At 36.1% G+C, this 3,378-nt stretch overlaps 1 protein-coding gene across 1 annotated transcript in view; it reads right to left on the bottom strand.

Annotated features, from left to right (window-relative positions):
• The window catches only part of LOC106868258 (low-density lipoprotein receptor-related protein 5), a 91,783-nt gene that overhangs the window by 37,377 nt on the left and 51,028 nt on the right, over window positions 1-3,378 (bottom strand). Inside the window, exons 12-13 of the mRNA XM_014913433.2 lie at window positions 1,588-1,941; window positions 475-646 (exon numbers count right to left, since the gene is read on the bottom strand). Coding sequence (XP_014768919.1) covers window positions 475-646; window positions 1,588-1,941 — 526 coding nt within the window. The remainder of the gene's footprint in view (window positions 1-474; window positions 647-1,587; window positions 1,942-3,378) is intronic.

The raw sequence follows: 3,378 nt of genomic DNA, 5'->3' as shown, positions 1-3,378 counted from the left end.
TATATATGTATATGTATATGTGTGTGTGTGTGTGTGTGTGTGTGTGTGTGTGTATGTATGTATGTATGTATGTATGTACACACGTATGTATATTGTAGCAGAATAGCAATGATAATAGCCAGTCGTTAAATCTGAATATTCTTATAATTTACAGCAAGGCATCAAGTCAGTGCAGAGCGTAATATCAATAAATAAATGAGAAATGAACACAGTCTCTTTCATTTTCTTACAGTAACTTTTGCTTACATATAGCCGTGCATACTGAGTTGAATGCTTATACGACATCTCATACTTTCCTCAAAGTTATTTAAATGAAGTTGTTCTTTATTGTATATATAATTTGATGTGTATGAGAGAGAGGGCTGTGGTATAGAGACAGAGAGAGATGGAAGGATGTGTGCGTACAACAATATTTCCGTACCGGTTTCAACTTATTCAATTCATCATGCCTTAAAATATGTGAGGAGCACTTACTTCTCAATGGGGCTAGCAATTACAGATCGAACTTTCTCCAGACCACTGTTGATCAAGGTCTTATGGAAAGGATATGCACTTAGGGTCATTACTCCTATTATCCTGATGCCAGCATCGCTATAAAACAATAATTGGTTCACATAATCGATTGCTAATCCATCAGCAATGGAATCTGTAATAAAGACGGAATCATACACTCGTAGATGCAATAAGTTCATAAATATAAAGATTTCTTTCAAATGGCAACAAAGTCAAATTCATTTAGGGGGAAAAGTAATGCGTGTCTATAGTCTATGGCTGCGATAGCGAACATATGACATGCATGTCAGCAATCACGCACTGCGAGATTTTATCCAAGACTGCCTCTCCTCTCAAATGACAATTATGCAGAATTGTAAAGAATCACTCCCTTATATCTATAACCACTATCCTACTAAGGTATTACTTCTCCTATATCGTTCTTTTCTACTAATAATAGTTTCTGATTCAGGCACAAAGCCAACAACTTTGAGGGTAAGTGTTTGGACGTTCCCATCGATCCCAGTACTTGACTGGTTATATTTAAGCAATGATACAAATACCTCTAACGAGTTGCTTGCCATAGCGCTCATTAAAAACAGTCGAGGCATCTATTACTCCTTTATTAATCAGCTCTACTTTATCCCCATCATCAAAATCATTCCTTGAACATTTATCAGGTTAACTATTTCCACGATATGCTGCAACCATTTGTAAATTTCGTTTTTTGCCCGAATTTTCCCATATCGTCAACATACAGTAATTCAATTTACAACACACTGCATCGATCTCATCAGAGACTTCAAAAAGGACATGAACACTGTTAATTCTTATGTGGCTAATAAATAAATAATAATAATATCACATCATTTTTATATTTTGTGATATTTTAAAATTTCGACATTTCAGCTCTATATATTCAATCATACTTTATATTTTCGCAGACCTCATATATGTTAAATGTTCAATAGTTTTCACTCAGAATGACTGCCAAGAAAGCATTAGAAATATGTACATGTAAAAATTTATAAAAAGATTAAAAAAAAAAGACTGACAACCACGCTGAAGAAAAGAAAAGTATTTTTTACTGCTTACCGTCCGTTAATTTTTTAACCAAAGTCTCATGTACACCGTTGATCTCGGCCTTTTTGATTGATTTATGAGCGACATCAGTCCAATAGATTATCTGTCGAACTGGATCATAATCCACAGCAAGAGGGCGGAAATGATCTCGTACATCCAAAGCTTGTACTTTGCCGGTAATCATACTAATTTGAAAAATTTGCTTCCGGTAGCTATCGGTGACTAAAAGGAAGTTGTCTGTAGCTAAATCAGTAGCACAGAATTTCTTATTTTCGCCAATCTGGTAGCCAAGTCCACACCGACAGGTATAAGATTTTTCTCCTTTCGGTAGGCAAAGATGTTCACAGCTTCCGTCCGCACATGCGGCTGTAAGAAAAGAAACACAATACATAAACATTCTCTATCTATAAGTGTACTTATGTTTACAAGGAGGAGACAAGCACCTCCAGACAGGCATCTCCAACTATCAGGCCATTGTGGAGCTGCTTGTCTCCCCCTTGTAAACATAAGTACACAGGAAATGTGTCAAGACGACAGGTAGCGGTGCTGCTTCCTAGGGCTAAATAACAGTAGTGTTATTCCCTTCATGGGACTGTCACATTAAGTCGACATCATACAACTACTTTATATATATATATATATATATATATATATATATACAGAGAAAGGGAGAGAGAGAGAAGGTGAGAGGGAGAGAGAGGACAGAGAAGGAGAGAGACATACAGATAGATACATAGATAGATACACAAACACACACATATATGTATGTATGTATGTATGTATGTATGCTTCCAAGCACCCCTAAACATAAGTGAGCTAGAACGTTAAAACTTAGTGTGCATGCACAGCAGACATCAAGGTCAGTCTATACCAAGCAACTTTACTTAACGTGCTTTAGCTTCGTTACTTATTGATCAGACCTCGTATTTATCTCACAAAATTACTGTATCCCTACAGTGTTTTAAGTTTATTGACATCGATCCGTTTAGGTAACTTAACATTATTTGCCCTAACCTTAGGCTTGACATCACGATTCATCTTAGCACGCAAAAGCTTACGGCTCGTCCAGCACTCTGCGCCACTCATAACTGGCACAATAGCAAAGTCCCTGATGTCAAGCTTCGTAATGAGGATATAATCGATAAGGTGCCATTTCTTAGATCCAAGGTGCATCCATATCGTTTTATATTTATTTTTTAGTTGAAACATCGTGTTCATGACACACAGATCCATCTCTACACACATTTGTAAACCGTTACTGTTGGAACTCCGAACACTATGCTTACCTAAAACATCCCCCAGGACTCCCAGTCTGCACCAACGTGAGTATTAAAATCACCGAAAATGACAACTTTGTCATCAGGATGGATACTGAGAATAATCTCTGTATGTGACAAATAGTGACATTATATTTATATTTTGACATTTTTTTTATATTCTCTCTTATATTTTTTATTTATATTTATTCCAGGTCGCATTCAAGTGCTATTGGTCGCTCTTGAAAACTACTGGTGACATGTAACCCTGTACAAATTGTCACATGGCCGGGTCGTCGGCGACTAACTGGCAACCTCACCAAGCTTGCTTGGTGAGGAGGGTAATTGTTGGACGCCCTGCAGGACGAAAAATATGACACGTCAACGGGTGGAAGAACTAATGAGCAGTGGACGGCCATTCAATAATGTGTGTATATAATATATATATATATATATATATATATAGATAGATAGATAGATATATATATATATATATATAGATATATATAGATAGATATATATATATATATATATATATATATATATA

Source organism: Octopus bimaculoides, chromosome 9 (assembly GCF_001194135.2).
Source record: "Octopus bimaculoides isolate UCB-OBI-ISO-001 chromosome 9, ASM119413v2, whole genome shotgun sequence".
In the NCBI taxonomy this organism is placed as follows: domain Eukaryota; kingdom Metazoa; phylum Mollusca; class Cephalopoda; order Octopoda; family Octopodidae; genus Octopus; species Octopus bimaculoides.
This window is presented reverse-complemented; position numbering and strand designations above follow the sequence as displayed.